This window comes from Ascaphus truei, chromosome 3 (assembly GCF_040206685.1).
Source record: "Ascaphus truei isolate aAscTru1 chromosome 3, aAscTru1.hap1, whole genome shotgun sequence".
NCBI classification, from domain to species: Eukaryota; Metazoa; Chordata; class Amphibia; order Anura; family Ascaphidae; genus Ascaphus; species Ascaphus truei.
The window spans coordinates 313,178,175-313,200,144 of NC_134485.1; the positions used below are offsets into that span (position 1 = coordinate 313,178,175).

General features: G+C 43.6%; 1 protein-coding gene across 3 annotated transcripts; it reads left to right on the forward strand.

Moving 5' to 3' along the window:
* The first annotated feature begins 7 nt into the window (after positions 1-7).
* On the forward strand, positions 8-20,564 carry WBP4 (WW domain binding protein 4). 3 transcript variants are annotated; one of them, XM_075591061.1, is made up of 10 exons: positions 8-46; positions 2,337-2,409; positions 3,550-3,612; positions 4,401-4,527; positions 6,560-6,712; positions 8,504-8,559; positions 17,699-17,774; positions 17,861-18,051; positions 18,579-18,769; positions 20,231-20,564. In XM_075591061.1, coding segments are annotated over exons 1-10 (1,140 nt in total). In that variant the 5' UTR covers positions 8-44; the 3' UTR covers positions 20,439-20,564. The 3 variants fall into 3 exon arrangements, with proteins under 3 accessions (XP_075447176.1, XP_075447177.1, XP_075447178.1); XM_075591062.1 differs by having other exon boundaries at positions 18,582-18,769; XM_075591063.1 differs by having other exon boundaries at positions 18,541-18,769; positions 20,231-20,380.
* Positions 20,565-21,970: the final 1,406 nt, after the last annotated feature.

The window sequence follows — 21,970 nt, forward strand, 5'->3', positions numbered from 1 at the left end:
CCTTTTCCTTCTTGCAGGACCTGCTCCTAGGCAACAAGACTGACATGTAAGTCTCTGCTCAACTTGTTTTTGCTGCTGACCCATAACCAGTTACTAAGAATGTGCGGTAATAATAACATCATTAGAGTATTTCATCTTGTCCATGTCTACTATCGGTTTCCCATTTAGTCCCGCGAGGGGTCAGCGCTGTATAGGATCACTGTCCAAGTCTCCCTCTCCCCTTTGTTGGTATGACAGATAAGGGTACATACCATGAATCATAGGTGACATATCTCTTTATGATGTCATAAAATGGGTTGAGACCAGAACATATTACTTATTAAGTTACCAAGCTTCATGTTTTATTTTGAAATAACCTGTAGAGGGCCCAGTGTTGGGTAGGACAGAGGTCCGTTTAGCTGCCCTATTACACCCACATAACTTTGCCATAATCTGACAGCGCCTTTTCAAACATGCTAATGCCAAGCATAACTGATGACAAATGTCAAAGCTGAATAATAACAAGCAATGTGGTGTAGAGCTTGCACTCTGTGTTTTGTATTCGGAGCTGACACTCTTCCAATCATTCATTGACCAAATGAATAGTGATACTTAAGGTGGCTCGTGTAGGGTTTGCAGTGTGAGCACAATCCTCAATTTGGCATATTTACCCAATTCATATCAACCAAGAGTTTCCACAGGAGTACTGTTTGTGTGTAACTTTACATGCATGTATAAGAACAAAAGTAAAAATAAACAAATACAATACAATGGCACATTCTTCTAGCCCCTCATCTTTCTTACACTGCATGCTGCTTAAACAGTTTGTTCTTTTGCACCGTGAGCAGTCCATTCCCATGCATAGCAATGTTCTAACATGTCCATGCACTCCCTTCTGCTGCTTTGCACTTGTTTCTTGCCACACTTTGTCCTCCACCTTTGTATTGCACAAGTCCAGCTATTTCCTTCCTCTGCCCGAGTCATTGTTGGGAGCTAGATCAGTGGTTCCCAACTCCAGTCCCCAAGAGCCCCCAACAGGTCCGGTTTATGGATATCTCCTGCTTTAGCACCAGTGGATCATTTTGATTGAAGCAGGGATAGCGTCAACCTGACCTGTTGTGGGCTCTTGGGGGCTAGAGTTGGCAACCACTGATCTAGTTCCCAACAATGATTCGGGCAGAGGAAGGAAATAGCTGGACTTGTGCAATAAAAAGGTGCAGGACAAAGCGTGGCAAGAAACTAGTGCAAAGCAGCAAAAGTGGAACCACTGGTCTAAATTAACCTTTCGCTGCAGAGCTATACATTGCAGGCCCCACACTGGCAGCAAAAGGGTTCCGTTCACTTTGTAGACTGGTTGCATAGCCCTATGTCTAAGGACTGAGGAGAGGATGTTAGATAAGCCTTTGATAGGGCTACGGTTGGCTGAATGTACTTTAATTAACGCTGCGCGTTTGTGAGTCTCACATCCCTTGCTGTAGGCCTTGTGGGAAATGACTCAAGGGAGCTCAGTGTGTGTGAAATTGCTGTACATTTGTGTGTGAGGGCAGAGATGGAAGTCAGACATTATAACGCTAAATTTTAATGCATTAGGGATCCTTCACCAAAATAAACATAGTAGCTGTCACAACTATATCATATATTGCTCATTTTGGTGCTATATAAAACTAAACATACTAATGTATGTATGCATGTGTGTGTATATATATATATATATATATATATATATATATATTATATATATATATAGATATATATATATATATGTATGTGTATGTATATATATATATATGTGTGTGTGTGTATGTATGTATGTATGTACCAATATAAAGCAGAACTTTTGGTAGTATCCTTGTATATTAACATTGAAATCACTGTACATACATTTGCTTAGAGAAATATTTAACTTACCATTAGGAGAACTGGGTCATTACTGCAACAAATCTGCAACTACATTTTTTTTTTAATCAACAACTCTGAGGCTTTTAAACTGTGTAGTTGGAAAATGACACACCGGGAGCATCCACAATATTGTACAATAACACAAGTGAACAAAATTAAACATAAAGACTAATATAACATAAATACTACCATAAATACATCCTTCTGTAGTATTTGCTGGGTTGACTAAATGTATTACTGTACTTTTATTTTATTTCTTTTTACATTTACAAGACATTTTAATCATCACTTTGCAATTCTTTTTCAATTTATTATTTTTAAAAAATGGTGCCCCTTGACAATGTACAGTCTGAAACGTGTAATTCTGGTATATGATGCCATTACAAATTGTGTATACAGTTCTTTAAATAGTTACCTTATTGTTTGCATATTGGTTTATTTATTTATTGTCTTTGCAGGGCTGACTACTGGAAATCACAGCCGAAGAAGTTCTGTAATTACTGCAAGTGTTGGATTGCAGACAACAAGCCTGTACGATGATCCAACGTTACTCATGTTGGCATACTGCCTGGGAGTAATATTTAATTGCTGTAGAAGAAAGCTCACCTTCTTTGCATTGATGAACTGCCTTTCAGTACTCAATGCCTTGAATATAAAAGCTCTTACCCATCAGCTCCACTATGGCCACTAGAGCACGACTCTCAGTTGGAGGATTTAAAGGGGCAATCCAAGCAGATATATAATATATATATAGTTGACACCTCTAGCCATAAAACACATCCACACCGGGGGAAGGACAAGCACAGATAACATTCCAAGAGACACTGTTTTAAGTATACCTTTTGCTTGCTTCATTCATTGTAACATCGCCGGAAGAAGAGATCAGTGTATCTCGAAAGCTCGCACAGATAAAAGCATTTCGTTAGCCACAGAACGGTATCATCTATTTATTTTTTGATTATTGAAGCTCAGCTAACACGGTACTGATAACTCTACATGTGTATATATATATATATATATATATATATATATATATATCTATCCGCTTGGATTGCCTCTTTAAATCCTCCAACTGAGTTGTATGTATACACACACACACACACACACACACACCTTTAAGCGCTACAGTGAAAATTACCTTTTGTGTATATAACCGGGGAGGTGCACCCAAAGTTACCTGTCCCTAAAACAAATGCTGCCAACAAGGTCCACGACCCCATAAAGTGCAGAATAGAAAGTATATGGATACTGACTGTCCCAGTGTTGTGTGTACACCCCTTACATTATACTCTCTTGAAATGTTTCTACATTTTGGAGTCATCAGAAAAAAAATAGCCCCTTTTGTGCAAGAGAGGATAGCAACACACTACAGTGTGATACAGTCACATTCAATAACAAAAGACAAAAAGCCCCAATGCCCTCAAAATAAGGGGACACCTTGGCGTGGTTTGCAACCTTACAGGGCTTTTGCCAAAGAATTTCACTAAGTGAATCTCACTTACCAGTTTTTCTCTTATAAGTATTTAACTACATGTTTTGTCAAGTTGGATGTAGAGCCGGTGGCCCTGTCTTCTGTTCTATACATTGTCACAAACCCAATAGCACTCCTTGTTGACAAATGTGTGTGTTTTTGACCTCTATGAGATAATTATTTCTTTTATATGTCTCCAGAGCATTGAGTTTCATGAAAGGGGGAAGAACCACAAAGAAAATGTTACCAAGAAAATCAGTGAGGTACAGTTGTTCGAATTGAGTATCCTTAAGGTATACGTCACATAGCGTGCAGCACAGGGCTTTGCGAGCTACGTCATGTTCTGAAACACTGAATGGGCTGTCATTTTTTCCATTTGCTAAGTATACATAATGGGAAATCTGATGGGTTGCGTTACATAGCATGCCATCCATTTTCTAAATGTCCGCTTTTCAATCCTCTCCCTGCTTCATATACAAACTGTGCTCCAATCTTCCAAGATACACTGACATACTCATTCAATAGTGTAATTCTACTGTGTTTTTTGGAAAATAGTTTCTGTTTGCTATGCTTTTGGACACCTCTTAAGATATCATAACCAAATCTTGCATGAAGAGAAGGGGTTAGGAGGGTGAGAAGAGGAGGGAGGGCTGAGGTTTGTTTCTTAGAATTCCCGAGCAACACTAGGTACTTTCAGCTTGTATCTTATAATTTAATTCTGGAGAGAAAGCAAAAACAGTTATACATCATACTGCAGGGCGCCAGGGAACTATTTTTTGAAGGAGTTGTATCCCACACGCCATAAACTTGGGACTGATGCAGGATTTTGTATGTTCTTTTGCCTTTTGCTTTTGTTGTGGACTTTTCTGCATTTCACTGACTTTACATTATACCGTTTTCTAAGCACATTTGGACTTGTCGCCTGTTTTGAAAAAAATAGTGGAGTGGAAAAGGGAAACTTTTTTTTTTTTTAAACCCAACTGTGTGTGAAAGGGAAAGAATCAAATAATACCTTGGAGTGAATGCTTTAACCTAAAATCTGTAATTGTAGATTAAGCAGAGAAGTCTGGAAAAAGCAAAAGATGATGAAAAGAAATCGAAGGAATTTGCTGCAATGGAGGAAGCTGCACTGAAGGCCTATGAGGAAGATCTCAAGAGACTTGAAGGAACCAAGCCAGGTACAGTAATAAAGGGGCCATGCATGATACTCATTTAATTGCAATGATATCTGTTTGGTGTACTCGTTTTGGTGCCTTATAGATACATTTGTTTAGAAGATTTTACAGGACTAGTGTCAACAGATTAGATACGATGGTAATATTTCCAGTGTTTTGCTGTATGTTTGTCTATCTTTTAGTGAGGAATTGTACATATATCCCCATCGCTGCTTTAGAGTAATGAAGAGGAGGGCACAAACATTTAATAGCCCAAAAATCCAATGTTTCAGTCACAACACAACCTTTTATCAAGGTGAGCCCTCACCTATGTCTGTATTGCTATTGGACTGTCCAGGAAGGTCCTGTTTGAGTTGGAGCTTGGTAAGACTTCATCTGTTCTATCAGTTTATTTGAGGAGGGCCCGTAGAAGCTTTATTCACCCATCACTGCTTTGCAATACATTGAAATGCAGTTAAATGCGCAGCTCTACTTGACCATTGCAATTTATATATTTGTTTATTCCGGATGACCATTTCACTGGTCAGCCTGAAGACGCATTACATAGTGAAATGATCAGTAGCTCCCTGCTTTAGATATATATGAATGTAGGGACTCTTAAAACATGTCTGCCATTTGGATTTCAAAAGAATCACATCCCTGAGCACTGCAATGTTGGAATCACTGCTACATTCCTTTCTCAGTTAGGGAAACGCTGTGTATCACTATTGCGTTTTAATTCAAGGATTTTATTTACATATATCATTTGCCAATGATAGAAACGTGCGCCTTGTGATAAGGTCTTGCCAAGAGCGGAAGGAGTGTGGTTCTGGGTTTTCCCTGCTCCTTAGATCCTTATCCTCACCAGCCGCCAGTAAAAGAGGTTCTAAGAAGCGTCGTTTGCTATGCTTGCTTGGGAGAGAGGGAACCTTTTTTGTGTTCACATTTTGAGATGGAAGTGATGTGTGTTAACTATGAAGCATTCATTTGTCTGCTTAATTCATGGGGTGCTAAAGAGGTTTTGTAAGGCCCATTGTTAAATATATTCAAGCCACTGCTCCACTGCTCTTTTAATATTTTTGTAAGCAACATCATGTCGATTGTAATATGTGGTTTATAATTACTTGATTGTTTATTATTACAGTTTTGCAGCAGTGTTAGTTGACTCGTAAATACTTTTTTTTTTTTTCTTCTGCTAAATATAATTTGGTTCACTATTCATAAACTACTACCATGCAAATATTTGATTATTAATGAATGTTTTCAGTGGTGTAGAAACATCAGAAATCGTGCCATACGGATGTAGTGAAGATTATTTCTCTCGCTGTGATATTCTGCACTTAGCATGTAACATTAAGTTGGCTACATCTCGATAAAAGTAATTGCATCTCAAATGCAACATTTAGCTCTGTAACCAAGTTTTTATGAAACAAGACTACACCCATTTTCAAGTCTATCCAGACAGCTAGAAATCTGTCTATCCAGAGCCTGGAAGAATGAGGAGGCTCTTACAGGCCTCTTACACAGTGGCAGCTGAATTAAATGAGCTTGGTGGGGAGACGCTGAACCCTAAACTGCAAACCAACCAAACCTTCAAATATTGGCTAGAACCAGTGTGATTGGTGGAATTATCCTCCAAAGAAAATCGCTATATAGTATGGCTGTGGGGTTATTTGGAGTGGTGATGCCTCACTGTTTTAGATGGGGGAGCAGTGCCCAATCTCGTCTTTCAATACTTTGAGAGAGTTTCTAGAAGAGCCTACTGCGCCATGATGTAAATACTACATGAGGCAACTCTTCAGGGGTTAAAACTGTGCCACTTGCTCTGCAGATTAAAGGTGCAGTCACACTGATCCAGAAAATAAATTTGGTTGCCAAACTAGCATTCATTTGTTGTCTTCCTAGCTAACCTGCACTAGACAGTGTGGTGATAATGTGAGTAAAGCACTAAATAAACCTCCCAGACCTACTGTGAGAGTAATTTAGGGTATTATCTTACTCGCGCTGCTAATTCGGTCTGCCTAAAAGTGTGTAATTCAGAATGGGTTCTTTTCAGCTCCTGCAGCTCCTAGTGTATCCCAGAATAAGACGCGCAATGAGAAAAAGTGGAAGGAGATCGAAGAACTGGAAAAACATCATGCCAAAAAACAGTGGACAAAAGGAGTTTCTCCAGAGGGACACCTTTATTACTATAATCTCTTATCAGGAGGTATGTGCTACAGCATGGACACTTACTGTAATACAATCACCGGTCAGAAAGCCGAGCTCTTTACTACCCCAGGGTTGTACTCCGTTTCAGGTCCCTCCGGCATTAAAAGTATTGAAGCTTCTTGTTATCGTACTTTGGGGCACATTTATCAGGTCCAGTATGGGTTATTGCACCCGTTCCTGTGATATCTCCCATTCGACACACATCTCGCCCCCATTTCTAAGATTTTACTTTTTCTGTCTGAGTTGCTTGTCCTTTTCATAAAATCAATATGGCTGCTTCTATTGGGCAACCCTGGCAGCCATCTTTAATTTGATTGGCGCAGGAAAGCTAAATATCTTGCGAGCCAGGGGGTCCATAGAGCTAGGGATAGCAGAGTTCAGCTGCAGGGGAAACCTGGGTTCCAATTGGAGGGATTGGCTACGTTAAATACTACTTCCCCCTCAATTCCCTAAATGTGATTAGCATATAAACAGAAGACCTTGGTGCTGTAGCCATGCAGGTATCTGAAAAACATTCTACTCTTCAAGGCTTAATTTAATTTTTTTTTGTGCATTCACTTTTTACTGAAGTTATGACATAAAATATACATGGCGCCTTTACAATGTTTAAAATAAATACTTGCATTAACACCGAACGAACGGCTTCCCAGCTCTCCTGATAAAGATTGCCTGTAGCGAAGTGAACACGAGGCCATCCGTGGGATGTTTCCCGCAGCTTGTCCTGCGTCTCTCATCACTACAATGTGTGGGTTTTTTTTACATGCATTTATAAGAACAAATGGAACAGAAAGGTTTCTTTCAACAATATGTATTTTCTATCAGTGATCTTTGCTTCCCCTTACTCATTCTCGTATTGTTTGTTGTGAATTTCTCCAAAGGTTTCCAAATTATGGAGAGAAGAAAATATATATATATTTGTTTTTTGTTTTTTAAATGACAAATTAAAAATGTTTTCTGTGACTCTTCTGCACTGCTTTATAACTGAGCTCTCTAACTGCAATTTTGAGTCCCAGCGTTCTTCCCTTATGCGTACTCCTAAACCAGTATGTAGTGTGTGATACCTGTTGTTGTTTTTCCATGTTTAGACTTTTTGTTTGTATGTATGTGTATAGATGTATATAATGAATATCACTTGTGAGCACATTCACATGTCTGACAGGTCTGCACCCATGCCTTTCAACCATTATCACCTAGCATACAGTGCTCCCGCTGCAGCAAGGGATTCTGGGAAATGACATGCAAATTAGCACACAATGTGCCACCTTTTGCCTGGAATATTCATACACATGGAGCCCATTTAAGCAGATGCATCGCCGTTCACACAGCTTTTAATCACAGCATGGGACTAGCAAAGCAAGTCAAACCACTCACAGACATGTTTCAACCTTGATGGGTATCATCAGTGTGAAGTTAGTTTATACTTGCTTTGAAATATTTCTAGGCTGGGTAGCTTTACCATATACATTTTAAGATATGTAGGTTTTTTGTTGCCTTTTTCACCCACCATAACTTGTGTGTGTGGGTGTGTGGGTGTTATATGTTTCACAGCATGAATTCAAGTTAATGTCATACATTTAGGATGCATTTTTTTTTCCTTTTTTTTTTGCCAATTCCATCATTTGTTAAGTGGAGCTGCACTTTTAAGATGACTTTGTTTTCTAAGCATGTAGTTGTGGTTTTTTTTTTTTTCGGTTTTTCTTTTAAATTAAAGATGCATTTCATTTTGTACTTTATGACATTCCATTAAGCCAGTAGTCGGCTTAACAATGTTTGTGTGGCATATTTTCAGAATCTCGGTGGGAGGAGCCAGAGGGATTCCAAGAAACCGCAGAGAAATCGGGAAAGGTAATTTAGCTGCAAGTGTAAGAATGGCTGGCTGAATATAACGATACATAACAAACATGAATTCAAACAAAATGCAAAAGACTTCAAGCATTTTATTCTCAATCCCAAAGAACATGTATTGTAAACATTTTTACAAGAACATGACGTAAAAAAAAAAGTGATGAAGTGTAAAATGACCATGTGAATAAAAGCTAATATGAACTTTTGAGCCATAGGTTTTTGTTTTTTGTTTTTTGTATTCCCTGCTATTTTTTTGCAGCTTCAACATGGTGGAGGTGAGTCGCACAGTTTTCACGAATTCATTGCGGGAGTCATGGAAACATTGAATACTTATTTATTAGCAGAACAAAGCACAATGTTTCAGGCAGACCCTTCGCCAGATGCAAGTATAAAACAGAGAAACAACCCACAATGTGAAAGTGTAATCACTCCCCCTACTGTTCTCGCTAAAGTCCATCCATCTATGACATCATAATGCTATATCTATCTCTGTATGGCGCTATGGGATCCTAAACCAAGGAGTCTCCCAACAAGAAAGATACATTGTCCCCCCTTGTCTGAGCCTCCTCTCTATTAGGCCCAGGGCATGGTTACTGCTTGCTTGCTCTCGCTTGCTGCTGCTTGCCACTGAGCCCCTACAGTCGCAATTAAAGCGGCTTTAGTAGGGGCTCGCGCATGCTTTCCGTTGCTTGCTGAGGCGCGCTTGAACAGAGCCGACAGTGAAATTTTAAATTCACGCGCTGAGTCCGCTCACGTGACGCCTCAGCAACCAATGGAAGGAGAGCAGGGAAATGTGAACGGGGTCTGGCGCCAGCGGAGTGAGTGTACCTTCTGCCCGATTCCTGTGGCTGTCAGCCTGCGGGAGATGGAGGGGGCTTGCGCTGCCGGGGGGGAGCGGGTGATGTGCCTCCATCTGCCCGATCCCTGTGGCTGTCAGCCTGCGGGAGATGGAGGGGGCTTGCGCTGCCGGGGGTGAGCGGGTGATGTGCCTCCATCTGCCCGATCCCTGTGGCTGTCAGCCTGCGGGAGATGGAGGGGGCTTGCGCTGCCGGGGGTGAGCGGGTGATGTGCCTCCATCTGCCCGATCCCTGTGGCTGTCAGCCTGCGGGAGATGGAGGGGGCTTGCGCTGCCGGGGGGGAGCGGGTGATGTGCCCCCTTCTGCCCCGTGTGTCTGTGTGTGTGTGCATGTATGTGTGTGTGTGCATGTATGTGTGTGTGTGTGTGTGTGTGCATGTGCATGCATGTGTGTGTGTGTGTGTGTGTGTGTGTGTGTGTATGTATGTATGTGTGTGTGTGTATGTGTGTGTGTGTGTGCATGTATGTGTGTGTGTCCATGTGTGAGTGTGTGTGTGTGTATGTGTGTGCATGTGTGTGTATGTGTGTGTGTACCAGTGTGTATGTGTATGTGTGGTGTGTGATGTGTGTGCGCGAATATATTTATCAAAGTTGCACAATGTTAATAAATAATTTACTCTCACATGTCTTTTTTAAAATTTTTTAAATATTATATAATATATACACACACACACACACACACACACACACACACACACACACACACACACACACACACACACACACACACGTTCCCCAGTGACACACAAACACACAGATCACTTCAAAGTGACACACACACACAGTGATACCCGCCTCCCAAGCGCTTGCTGTCTCCTCTGCAAGGACAGCAAAAAGCTCCTGGTAGAGCGAGCGGCAGCAAGCGAGAGCGAGCGGCAGCACCTAAGCGCTTACTATGTCCAAGGCCTAAGGCTGCGTCCATAGTGCAGGAGACGGCGCTGCGAAAACAAACACTGGCTTGCCAATGTATTTATGTATAGTGTGCGACGGGGTGACCGGTGCTTTGCGCGACAACCAAGTTTGAATTTCCCGCGCGACGGCCGGGTCACGTGAATGGTTCGCCCAATGAGGGTGAACCAGCTCCGCACGCCCCCCTTGACACGTCTCCCTGTCGCTCCTGCCTGCTAGAACAGGAAATCTCTCCTGCTGCAGGTGAGCTTGCGCCGCCGCATCAATGCGCGCGGGGGCGCACGCTCCCACTGTGGACGAGGCCTTACATTTCTTAAGCTACGGCCCCGTTTCAGCCGCGACCTTTGGTCTGAAGTTGTGCTTGCAGGAGATCTGACGGGGGGAGAGAGGGGCGTGGCGGGGGAGTGGCCATTGAGTCCCTGCTGAAAGGCGGGTGCACCTATACAGGCGGCGCGCGGACACACCGCAGAGGGGGGATTCTGCCCGACTCTCCCAGCCCCTCCCAGCTGCTGCATGTGTGGGTCCCTTGGTGGTTTCAGGGGTTACAAAGGGCACAGCGGGCTCACAAAGTGCTCTACAAGAGGATAACACTTATATGATGTCATCTTGTCGGATCATTCCGTCTGCTGGGGATGATCACACATCGCCCAGCAGACGGAGGTGCGGACTCGCGCACACAGCGTCGCGAAGTCCCCTGTGTGAACACGGCCTTGGAGTTTTAACTTCACGGATGGATGGACTTTGGTGAGAACAGTAGGTGGAGTGATTACTCTTTCACATTGTGGGTATCTGAAATCACTTGTCTGAAAGGTAAATCTGCATACAACTCTGCGTTATGATACAGACTTTAGATAAGTGATTTCAAATTAGTAACTTCTTTGCTAGATCTACATGTCTTAAGTTGTTGTTGATATCATAATTATTGTGTGCTCTTTTTGATATGTTTGGTGTAGTTGTCACAGCATAACTGGTTTATTAAATATGTTCATGTGACTTTTTTTGATATTATCTCTGCACTGTATTTATAGCGGATAATCTCTTTTGTATAGAAAATGCCAATCAAACGTTTTCTATAGATAATGTAAGCTTTGTGTCTTAACTTGAGTGCTCGGAACAAATGTATGTATAGTAGTTTATTTTAAAGTTTGTTCTACAATACATTGTAGTGAGAAATAATGTTAAAAAAATAACCAGGAGTTACACATGTTTAAAATTACACAGTAGAGACTTTTCTTTGAAAAAGATCATTTTTGAAAACCTTTTAAGGTAATTCCTGTGAAATGCTTACTGAGCATATCTGAGCTCGGGTTCCTAAAAAGAGCTTGCTGGGGTTCTGTGTGTTATTTGTGAGCATATTTGTGTCAAGTTTTTACACTGTATGAAGTTTGACAAATGGAACTGGCTTTCACGATAAAACAGTTCTGTTTGCCAGAGATGTTGGTTTATTTCACCTTTAAATACATCTCTACTTCAGCTCTTTGTAGTTTATACATAACTAGCTGAGAGACCCGGCGTTGCCCGGGATGTAATTTGGCCGCAGTGACTGGTTGACTGGGAGGGAAACGGTGGGTGGGTGAAGCAGTGACTTAGGGAAGCGGTGGGTGGGTGAAGCAGTGACTTTGGGAAGCGGTGGGTGGGTGAACAAGTGACTTTGGGAAGCGGTGGTTGGGTGGGTGGGTGAAGAAGTGACTTAGGGAAGCGGTGGGTGGGTGAAGCAGTGACCTAGGGAAGCGGTGGGATTGAAGCAGTGACTTTGGGAAGCGGTGGGATTGAAGCAGTGACTTTGGGAAGCGGTGGGTGGGTGAAGCAGTGACTTTGGGAAGCGGTGGGTGGGTGAAGCAGTGACTTTGGGAAGCGGTGGGTGGGTGGGTGAAGCAGTGACTTAGGGAAGCGGTGGGTGGGTGGGTGAAGCAGTGACTTAGGGAAGCGGTGGGTGGGTGAAGCAGTGACTGGGAAGCGGTGGGTGGGTGAAGCAGTGACTTAGGGAAGCGGTGGGTGGGTGGGAAGTGGTGGGTGGGTGGGAAGCGGTGGGTGGGTGGGAAGTGGTGGGTGGGTGGGAAGTGGTGGGTTGGGTGAAGCAGTGACTTTGGGAAGCGGTGGGTGGGTGAAGCAGTGACTTTGGGAAGCGGTGGGATTGAAGCAGTGACTTTGGGAAGCGGTGGGATTGAAGCAATGACTTTGGGAAGCGGTGGGTGGGTGAAGCAGTGACTTTGGGAAGCGGTGGGTGGGTGGGTGAAGCAGTGACTTTGGGAAGCGGTGGGTGGGTGAAGCAGTGACTTAGGGAAGCGGTGGGTGAAGCAGTGACTTTGGGAAGCGGTGGGTGGGTGAAGCAGTGACTTAGGGAAGCGGTGGGTGAAGCAGTGACTTTGGGAAGCGGTGGGTGGGTGAAGCAGTGACTTTGGGAAGAGGTGAGTGGGTGGGTGAAGCAGTGACTTTGGGAAGAGGTGAGTGGGTGGGTGAAGCAGTGACTGGGAAGCGGTGGGTGGGTGAAGCAGTGACTTAGGGAAGCGGTGGGTGGGTGGGAAGCGGTGGGTGGGTGGGAAGCGGTGGGTGGGTGGAAAGCGGTGGGTGGGTGGAAAGCGGTGGGTGGGTGGAAAGCGGTGGGTGGGTGGGAAGTGGTGGGTGGGTTGAAGCAGTGACTTTGGGAAGCGGTGGGTGGGTGAAGCAGTGACTTTGGGAAGAGGTGAGTGGGTGGGTGAAGCAGTGACTTTGGGAAGCGGTGGGTGAAGCAGTGACCTAGGGAAGCGGTGGGTGGGTGGGTGAAGCAGTGACTTTGGGAAGCGGTGGGTGAAGCAGTGACCTAGGGAAGCGGTGGGTGGGTGGGTGAAGCAGTGACTTTGGGAAGCGGATTGAAGCAGTGACTTTGGGAAGCGGTGGGTGGGTGGGTGAAGCAGTGACTTTGGGAAGCGGTGGGTGGGTGGGTGAAGCAGTGACTTTTGGGAAAGCGGTGGGTGGGTGGGTGAAGCAGTGACTTTGGGAAGCGGTGGGTGAAGCAGTGACTTTGGGAAGCGGATTGAAGCAGTGACTTTGGGAAGCGGTGGGTGGGTGGGTGAAGCAGTGACTTTGGGAAGCGGTGGGTGGGTGGGTGAAGCAGTGACTTTTGGGAAGCGGTGGGTGGGTGAAGCAGTGACTTTGGGAAGCGGTGGGTGGGTGAAGCAGTGACTTTGGGAAGCGGTGGGTGGGTGAAGCAGTGACTTAGGGAAGCGGTGGGTGAAGCAGTGACTTTGGGAAGCGGTGGGTGGGTGAAGCAGTGACTTAGGGAAGCGGTGGGTGAAGCAGTGACTTTGGGAAGCGGTGGGTGGGTGAAGCAGTGACTTTGGGAAGAGGTGAGTGGGTGGGTGAAGCAGTGACTTTGGGAAGAGGTGAGTGGGTGGGTGAAGCAGTGACTGGGAAGCGGTGGGTGGGTGAAGCAGTGACTTAGGGAAGCGGTGGGTGGGTGGGAAGCGGTGGGTGGGTGGGAAGCGGTGGGTGGGTGGGAAGCGGTGGGTGGGTGGAAAGCGGTGGGTGGGTGGAAAGCGGTGGGTGGGTGGAAAGCGGTGGGTGGGTGGGAAGTGGTGGGTGGGTTGAAGCAGTGACTTTGGGAAGCGGTGGGTGGGTGAAGCAGTGACTTTGGGAAGAGGTGAGTGGGTGGGTGAAGCAGTGACTTTGGGAAGCGGTGGGTGAAGCAGTGACCTAGGGAAGCGGTGGGTGGGTGGGTGAAGCAGTGACTTTGGGAAGCGGTGGGTGAAGCAGTGACCTAGGGAAGCGGTGGGTGGGTGGGTGAAGCAGTGACTTTGGGAAGCGGATTGAAGCAGTGACTTTGGGAAGCGGTGGGTGGGTGGGTGAAGCAGTGACTTTGGGAAGCGGTGGGTGGGTGGGTGAAGCAGTGACTTTTGGGAAAGCGGTGGGTGGGTGGGTGAAGCAGTGACTTTGGGAAGCGGTGGGTGAAGCAGTGACTTTGGGAAGCGGATTGAAGCAGTGACTTTGGGAAGCGGTGGGTGGGTGGGTGAAGCAGTGACTTTGGGAAGCGGTGGGTGGGTGGGTGAAGCAGTGACTTTTGGGAAGCGGTGGGTGGGTGAAGCAGTGACTTTGGGAAGCGGTGGGTGGGTGAAGCAGTGACTTTGGGAAGCGGTGGGTGGGTGAAGCAGTGACTTTGGGAAGCGGTGGGTGGGTGAAGCAGTGACTTTGGGAAGCGGTGGGTGGGTGAAGCAGTGACTTTGTGAAGCGGTGGGTGGGTGGGTGAAGCAGTGACACTTGGGTGAAGCAGTGACTGGGTGGGGGGGGGTCAGCAGTGACGGGGGGGTTAGCAGTGACTGGGTGGGGGGGGTGTTCGGCAGTGACAGGGGGCGGGTTGGGGGGGGAAGCAGTGAGTGGGTGGTGGTGGGGGGGGGGTGTAAGTTGGGTATGTGTACTTTTCCCACCGTAGTTCTGCTGGGAAGAGATGCTGCTGTAAGATGTATGCGTTATTGCGCAGTGTCCATGAGTTCCACGTGGGGGAGCTCCCCGGAGGATCTCTCCCCCCCCTCCGTTTGCGGCTGTGCTAGGGACCGCAGCTCTGGGGCGGCGTGAGGATCATTGGCGCATTGTTCCCCTGACCTCCGGGCTTGCTGGGGGCGGGTCACCAGGCGGAGTGATCCGAAAAGGGATGCGAGGTGGACCAACGCAACCCGTTGCCTGTGCTCCGGTGAGTGGGGACCTGTGGGGGGGAGGGGGGTGATCCGGGAGACGGGGACAGGCCAAAAGTGGTGGAGTGGAGCAGGGAGCTGGCGGCCATGAACAGCGGAGGCGAGTCCAAGGAAGCGGGGTGGCACTGGGGTCAGGAGGCGGGGGGGGAGCGAGAGTGCGGGCTGTGACGTGGCAGGAGGCGCGTTGGCGCGTTGGCGCTTCCCCTCCGTCCCATGTTGGGAGCGCTTGAGCGAAGGCTGCAGGCCAATGAGAGGTGTGCGGGGGGGGGGGGGGGCGGTGCGAGGGACCAATCAGATTGGCCTGAGGCGGAGTGACGGGCCAAAGGACCAATCAGATTGCCCATAGGGACACCAACATACAACATTTAAAAAAAAAATATATATATATATATAATAATACATTAATTCTGGAATGATTCACGTTGGTTGTTGCTGGTGTTAATTCTCCACTGATAGCCATGGGGAACCCCGGGGTTTCTGTGAGAGGTTACCAGGTGTTCCCCAAGACCAAATTTGCGGATATTTTATTTTGCCATATTTTCCATGTATATATCTAAAAGGGGGTTATTAAATATTACCTTGCAAAGTTATAAATATTTTATGATCTAGAAAGCTGTTATTTAGAAAATATAAACCCAGTGACAGCGGTAGTATTTTTAGGGGGGTTACATGGATCTTAAAAGCTTGAAAACCACAGTGCTAAACATGTCCATTCATCATCTTACGTTGAAATGTGTCTATGACCATGATCACAATGCACTTTCTAATCCTATTTCAGATTGTAAAACTGTTTACGTAAAACCAAGTAAAGCAGTGTAATCTTTTGACAGATTTGTTTTCCCGGGAAAGTTGTACAAATTCACAGAGGAGCGTAATTGTAACTGCAGTATTTATAGTGGGAAAATATGATTTAAACCCCAAGTTGACTGCTTTTGACCTTGGCAAGTCACATACGGACATATTTTGTAAGCCGTGTTACGGAATGTATCATAATGTGGTTTGGCAGACTTTATCGGGAGGTATTGCAGGTGCCATACCATCCGTATGTACTTAAGTGTCCTAGTAAAACCAACAACACCTTTATGGAAATGAATGCAAGCTGCCATAAGATGGCATCCTTGGGCATTATGTGTTGCTAAGTATCTGTCTGTCCTTTCTCTGCCTGAACTATTTAAAGATCGCGCCTGCACTGAACGGATTAAAGGTGCAGCCCCCAGCTCCACTGTGACCTACCTTAAGTGTGCTCAAGGTTCCCCACTTCATTCACTGCCAGAGGGGCCAGAAACATATCACCAACCAATTCATTTCTAGCTTCTCTCTTTTGAAACGATTTGAAGCAGGTTATAAACCCTATTCTATCTGTTTATAATTAATTTTTTTGGAATAGACTTATTCGCTCATTTCAATGATTCAGTCCATAGTTCTGCATCTCTAATCGCACTGAAATCGCGTGAGCAGATGCTCTGGAAGACATCTTATTGTATGTATTGTATTGTATGTCTTTATATAGCGCCATTAATGTACATAGCGCTTCACAGTAGTAATACATGTGGTAATCAAATAAATAACAGAGCATGGGAATAAGTGCTTTAGACATAAAAGTAACATTAAGGAAGAGGAGTCCCTGCCCCGAGGAGCTTACAGCCTAATTGGTAGGTAGGGAGAACGTACAGAGACAGTAGGAGGGAGTTCTGGTAAGTGCGTCTGCAGGGGGCCAAGCTTTATGTATCATGTGTTCAGAATATCCACAGTGCTATTCATATGCTTCTTTAAGCAAGTGGGTCTTAAAGGAGGATAGAGAAGGTGCTAGTCGGGTACTGAGGGAAGGGCATTCCAGAGGTGTGGGGCAGTCAGTGAAAAAGGTTTAAGGCGGGAGAGGGCTTTAGATACAAAGGGGGTAGAAAGAAGACATCCTTGAGAAGAACGCAAGAGTCGGGATGGTGCATAGCGAGAAATTAGGGCTGAGATGTAAGGAGGGGCAGGAGAGTGTAAAGCTTTAAAAGTGAGGAGAAGAATGGAGTGTGGGATGCGGGACTCTTATAGTATGACTACCACTGTTGTGTAATTATGCCTTGAAAATGACACTTGTAAATTGCCTTAGCTCTCTTGATCCATAAGAAGTGGTATGGAGCCATATGGACTTTTTGCAAGATTGGGTAGCAGCCATAAAACGCAACATGGCTTATACAAGGGGTTCTGAAACTCGTCCTGATTGTGGGCCACTGCAAAGTTCATCATTTTGTATGGACCACTATACTGTAACTACATTTCGTTCTGTTCATCAATATGCTGTATGAATATACTTGTAGCATTTCTTTCGGAAACACTGGGATTGTATATACACATTAGTTTCTTGCAGTGACAGAAAAGTGACAGACTGCCGAACAGAATTAGTTTAAGTGAGTTTAGAAGGGCTTTGGGGGACACCAGTTTGAGAGCCCTGCTCTATTTATTCCAGTGTTGACTCAATCTACCCCATTTCTCCTGGCGCCTTTGAATTCAGTGACTGGAAGTTCAGTGCAGAAATTCATTGTGCAAGTGACTGATATTAAGGAAATGCTTCATCATTTGTTGTTTGTTATTCTTGGACTTAAAATAACTTTGAATTTCAGAAAGTTAAATATGGCTTACTGGGGCGTCTCAAACGTTGACAGTTTGTCGACATTTATTCTGCATGCAGATCTGTTTTTGATTATTGCATTTCAATTAGCCAGGAACCAGTTGTGTGTGGGTTGAAGGCGTATCTGAAGAGGGCTTTACGTACTATTACAATGCGAAAACCGGAGGTAAGAAAATGGATTGTGTCGTTATGACCTGTACATTGGTCCACATTAAAGGCTAAATATCAAGGAGATCTCATTGCATTCAACAGAATCCAAGTGGGAAAAACCAGAAGACGTTGATGCAAATCTGTCCTCCAGTGCTGCTGATAAGGAAGCCATGGTCTCCAAAGAGAACACAGAAGCAGTAACCGTGGTTTCCAAGTCATCCACAGAACCACCCGCAGAAGATGACAACACAGAAACATCTCCTGTTACACACAAACCTAAAGCACATTTTAGGGTAAGACCTTTGTAGTGTGGAGGTAGAAATAACTTTTGTAGATTTTCTTTTCATTTTGTAGAAGTGCAGAATTGCTTCTTTTAATGAGTTTACAAAATGTATGCAAATGTTTTGCCACCTATGGCAAAACCTACTTAAAGACAATATCCTTGTCATAAAGCATTTTTATGGAGGAAAAAGGCAACTTTTGCTAAAGATGTAAGAAATTAATTTTCCGCAGAATGCGTATTTTAGATATTGCAACAATTCCACTCAACACATTTCTTTTTTTTTTTTTTTTAATTTTTATTATTATTATACACAATGCTGGTACTAAATGTTCCTTCTGAGAATTTGTGAAGACAGAGCATTCATAAAAATAATTCTGTTTATTATTATTATTATTATTATCATTCAAAATTACTAATCTTATCCGTAAACATTTTGGAAGCAAAATTATCATTTTTAGCGATTTTTCCCACAACCTATACCGATTTTGCAATATAATAGGTTTTTCCACCAAACGATGACAATGTCTTATCCCATAGAAGAAAAAGAAGACCAAATCAGAAAGTGATGGGGAAGCAGAATCTGAATCCGATCAAGAAGAAGCTGAATCCGATCAAGAAGAACCTGAAACTGGCAAAGAGGAGCCCAAACCAGTGCTCCGTAGAGCAGAGCGGAGAAAACCAAACCCCTATGGAGCCTGGGAGGAAATTAAGGAAGAGGAAGATCCCAAGTAAGTGTCACTTCAAAAGGCCATCTGTAATTATGAACACATTATGCTGAAGATCAAAATTAGGCGATCACTCAATTCACAACAAGTGAACTCTTCAATGCATTTATTTTATTCAATACGTTACACAAAGCTCACTTCATAGAATTGTTATACACATTTACTGCCTAGATTACCAGAGGAAAGAAGTACTTGATCAGCCCCCTAAAAAGGAAAAATTGTGCATTCCCTGATGAGGGATAACACTATTTACCTTCACACAAGATTGGCAAAAGTGTGCTGTTGATTCTGTGTGCTGCTCATGTCTGCAATAAGTTACAAGGGAGTCCTTCCCACTGTAATGTGTGAAATTGGTGCTTGGAAACGAAGAGCATTAATTGTGTCAACGTTTGTGCTGTGGTTTATGATGTGTTTCAGGAACGGTTTAAAGAGCGTAGGTCCACTTTGTAACTGGGGGCATATTAACATTCTGAAATATTCATTTTAAGTTTGTAAACTTCCCAGTATCAACATGGGATAACTCAGATGCTTAATTATTATATAGAACAGTAACAAGTTCATGAATTGTAGCGACGGACTTTTAAAATCTCTCATTACCTTTTAGGTTTATTCTGATCTCTGAGTGCCTTATCTTTACAAAACAATTAAGCTTATTGTGCATTTGCTAGTTAATGCTCAATTTTTATACTGCATATAAGAAAAATAACTTTTTATTAAGGATAATTTTTAAATCCTGCTGTAAAATGTCTCGGGCTTAGAATGGTTAAATCATTTCACACATTTTAAAAAAAAACTTGCTGATGGCAATTAAGCAACTTGCATGGTGCTAGCAATAGATACAGAGCTTGGTGGAGTCTCTGGATGTCTGTAGCTGATATGGTTCTTATCTACTTTTTTCACTCTTCAAAAGGATTAGTCCCTTTTGAGAAACACTGACCTAATGACTGTGGCATATTTAATCAATTATACATAGGTAATTGTCATGTTCAAAATAAATCAAGCAGGTATATATATTTTATAATATATATTTGTTGTTTTCTATAATGATCATATGTTTTGGAGGGATTTTACAACCGATCACGGATTTCCTTTGTGATAAAGACTATGTAAAACTTTTACATACTGGTAAATTGTTAATCCACAATTAGTTCTCTTTGTTTTGCATACACTAATTGCCCTGCCATTATTTGCCGAACAGATAACGGGATGGACCATGAATATCAGATAAGATTAGAATTCATGGGTACTTCTAATAACATTAGACTTCATGGGAAATCTATGAATTCTAATCAAATTGGAATTAATCGGAAATAGTTAAAATATTAGCTCAATGCTTATTGAGTTTTTCTCACTACATTGAAAAGTTGTTGTCTCTTTTTTTGAATTTGGGTATGGGGTTAATGGAGTAATATCATACATGAAAAACTAAACTGTGTTGTGCTTCCTAATTGTTTCCACATTTAGTGAGAGTGTGGATTTAGAGCTTCCAACGGTGGAATATGACAGTCCTCCTGTCGCGGTGCATGATCTCCCACATGAGCCTAAAGTGAAGTTTAAGGAAAAAACCATCACTTCTCTTGGGGACACAGTGACTGGTGCCTCATTCTTCAAAAAAAGGAAGCTTGAAAATGGCAAATCCCGAAACATACGCCAAAGAGTAAAGGATCAGTAAAGGACTTGGACTGGTTTTAAACGCAACACATTTTTTTTTTTAACTGGGTCTTCACAAGCAAGTTGTGGTAAAATAAATCTGTATTTGGTGTGAAATGCAATAAAAAAAATGAGTTTCTTTTTTTCACGTCTTTGTCTGTCTGTCTTCTCTGCATTTGTACAGAATAGATATACAGTTTTTCATTTTAAGAGTGATCAAAAAAACTGGCGACTCAGGAGAAAAATCCTTAAACACTCCTTTAAAAATTAAATGGTAACAGTTAGAAAAGGTTGGGAAAAAAGATGACGTACTGTATGTAGCGAGCTTAGCCTTTGTTAAACTTAACTGGAAGAGATACTCATCTGATACAGTTTTAATAATCCAGAGGAAGGCAAACAAAATACCCAGTGAAACTTTTGCAAATTATGTCTCATAAGGGAAGAAAAATTCCTCTCCAGTAATAGCAATCAGATTTCTCCCTGGATCAGGCATTTCCTGTTAACTTATTTGACAACACTGTATACATTTCCTTTCTAAAAATATATCTATCGTAACTGAAATCAGTCTCCACAGACCCAGGGGTCTGTCCTGGGACCTCTTGTCTCTTTACACACTCTAGGTGACATCTCTTGGGTTCAAATATCATCTCTATGCTGATGAGATACAAATTTATGTTTCAACCCCTGAATTTACACTGGCTGTACAGACCAAAGTCTCTGAATGTCTCGCCGCTATATCATCTTGGATGGTCTTCCGCAGTCTGAAACTTAAGATGTCCAAGACGGAGCTCCTCATACTTCCTCCCAAGCCTGTCCCTACTGCCCCTTTCTACATTACTGTTGGCAGCACTATCATACACCCAGTATCACATGCACGCTGCCTAGGGGTCACATTTGACTCCTCCCTCACATTCACAATGTCATTTTTTCCTCTGCAATCTTGCAAAGAAATGCTCTTTCCTCTTGCTCTACTGCTAAAACTTTGATGCAGGCTCTCATTCTCGACCGTCTCGACTATTGTAACCTGCTGTCTTGTCTTCCTGTCTCGAGAGAGAGAATAAAAATGCACAGCGATTAATTACAATTTTGCATTAGTATAATAGACATAAGAGAAGTAATCTCTGGGTGGTGGGGGGCGTAATAAATCAGAATGATGTACTCACACGGCCAGAGCGCTCTGGTAAACGATGGTAGCCGTTTGCGATCAGAAAACTCAACGTCCTTGCATAAACTACGCGTTTCGCATATCTTAATGCTTCATCAGGTCTACCGTTGTTTACCTGAGCACTCTGGACGCGGTCCTGTAGACTGGATACGGGAGCAGGAGAACACTGCGTTGGAGTGCAGGAGTCGACGACGTGCACCGGACGCGGTTTTCTATATGTGAGTTACATGTTACTCAAATTTTAATCTAAAACTGTATTTTTAAACTGTACCTGCGGCTGTCATCCTTTATAACTGTATGGGCCAACCGCGAGGTGAGGATGCAAGGTGCTGTGTTGACACAACAGAACGAAAAGGAGAAATCACCACACTCGAAGAACCCATTTTGTG

What these genes read in the sequence shown, in the direction of transcription:
- WBP4 (XM_075591061.1), top strand. An exon ending in TTACCAAGAAAATCAGTGAG is followed by an intron (nt 3,613 to 4,400) that starts GTACAGTTGTTC and finishes CTGTAATTGTAG; the next exon opens with ATTAAGCAGAGAAGTCTGGA. An exon ending in CTATAATCTCTTATCAGGAG is followed by an intron (nt 6,713 to 8,503) that starts GTATGTGCTACA and finishes GCATATTTTCAG; the next exon opens with AATCTCGGTGGGAGGAGCCA.